Below are 1,756 nucleotides of genomic sequence, written 5' to 3'. Positions count from 1 at the left end.
ACTGCTGTCACGGTGGGCTGAGGAGCCCCCTGGCAGAGAGCAGCCTGCAGAGAGAACACTGAGAGGGCGCAGATCTCTGTTCTCCTGCTCTGCTGGAGCAGGTGAACAGCCCCGTGCTCAGCGGGCGACTGCAGCAGCGTGGGGGTTTAGCGGGCTCTGAAGGATGGCGTTCTTCACGCGCTGCCTGTGAGGAGGGGACGTTCCTGCACGGGGCCGTCGCTGGGTGCAGACTGAGAGCGGGTCGGTGAAGGGAGATAAAAACGGTGGGAGCTGTGGCCGGGGAGGAAAGACTCAAAGAGCCAGGGTTGTGGAGAGGACAGGGGCAGATGCGGTAATTTTCTCCAGATACACGGAAGACTCATTACAGAGGAATGTTGTCAGGGTCAGCGATGGGGCGGAGAGGAGGGGATCAGCACAGCTTGAAGCTGGAAAGACTGAGGTTGGAGATGAGGAGGAGCTGCTCGTGGGAGGGTGGGTGAGTGCTCGGAGCCATCCCACCCCTCCCCGGGCACTCGCTCGCTCCCTCTGGGGCTTTCTAGGAATCGTTTCACCAGATCTGTCAGAAACGTGGCGGGTTAGTCCTGGCTCGAAGCACAAGGACGCGTTGGCTGTGTGAGCTCTGACGGTCCCTCTGGCTCCTTCCTGCATTAGGGTTTAACTGCAGCCCCAGCGTATCTGGGGTGAGTCGACCGGGCACACGCCTGGTCGAGGCAGGAGGTCTGCTCCCGGCCCCGGACTCCTCTTTGCTGCGGGTAAAAACGGTTCCTCACTACATTAGCAAGAGCCTTGATAAAGATGACCCAGAAGCTGGAATTTCTTGGAAAATAGAGGCGAAAAGCTAATTTGTCATGGATTAAACACACATTTGAACTGAAGAACAGCTCTTTGTGGCATCTACTCTTGACCAGGTTCCCGGGTGGGATCTGGCTTCACGGGACCAAAACCCTAAACGGCAGCAGGGGGCTGGAGCAGAGGAGGGTTTGCTGCCACGGGTTATGGCAAGTGGGAGCATCAATAAAGAGTGAACGGAAACTTCCATGTCCAGATCATTTATCCCCCCATTGTTCCCATGGATGCAGCGTGGGGCATCCTGGGAACCATTTACAAATAACAAAAGAAATCTGAAGGCGAGACGCACCATTTCTTCCGAGGGGGGTTCTGTGAGCAGGCTCACAACCAGCATGGTGAGCGTGGAGACGGCGGCCAGGAGCATGGAGAAGTAGAGATAGTGCATGTACTTCAGCACGGCTGGGCGGAGGTCGGTCTGGCCACACTGGGGCTCCGGGTAGATGAAGTCCAGCACCAGCCGAATGATCCCTATCACCAGCCCCGTCACCAGGCCCCAGAACGCGCCCTAGGGAAGGAAGGGAGTTCTTTAGCAGAGCAAGAAGAATGTGTCCACTCAGGAGCCAGGGCTATGCCCACGTTCCAGGGGCCAGTGGCATCCTGGATTGTCCCAGCACTGCTGCGGCCAGCAGGAGCAGAGCGGGGATCGTCCCCCTGCACTGGGGGCACTGGTGAGGCCACACCTCCAATCCTGGGTTCAGTTTTGTCCCCTCACTCCAGGAAGGACATTGAGGGGCTGGAGCGTGTCCAGAGAAGGACAATGGAGTTGGAGCAGGGTCTGGAGCACAACGCACTGAGGAGCAGGTGAGGGACCTGGCGGTGTTGAGCCTGGAGCAAAGGAGTCTCCGGGGAGACCTTCTGTCTCTGACAACTCCCTGATGTGGAGTGGGGGGAGGTTGGTCTCTGCTTC

The 1,756-nt window shown here is 58.3% G+C and overlaps 1 protein-coding gene across 1 annotated transcript in view; it reads right to left on the bottom strand.

Moving 5' to 3' along the window:
• Positions 1-1,756, bottom strand: part of SLC5A11 (solute carrier family 5 (sodium/inositol cotransporter), member 11) — a 13,849-nt gene that overhangs the window by 1,714 nt on the left and 10,379 nt on the right. Inside the window, 1 exon segment of the mRNA XM_010135874.1 lies at positions 1,106-1,354. Coding sequence (XP_010134176.1) covers positions 1,106-1,354 — 249 coding nt within the window.

This window comes from Buceros rhinoceros, unplaced genomic scaffold, assembly GCF_000710305.1.
Source record: "Buceros rhinoceros silvestris isolate BGI_N320 unplaced genomic scaffold, ASM71030v1 scaffold7985, whole genome shotgun sequence".
In the NCBI taxonomy this organism is placed as follows: domain Eukaryota; kingdom Metazoa; phylum Chordata; class Aves; order Bucerotiformes; family Bucerotidae; genus Buceros; species Buceros rhinoceros.
Note: the sequence above shows the minus strand (reverse complement) of the source record. Positions and strands in the feature narration are given on the sequence as shown.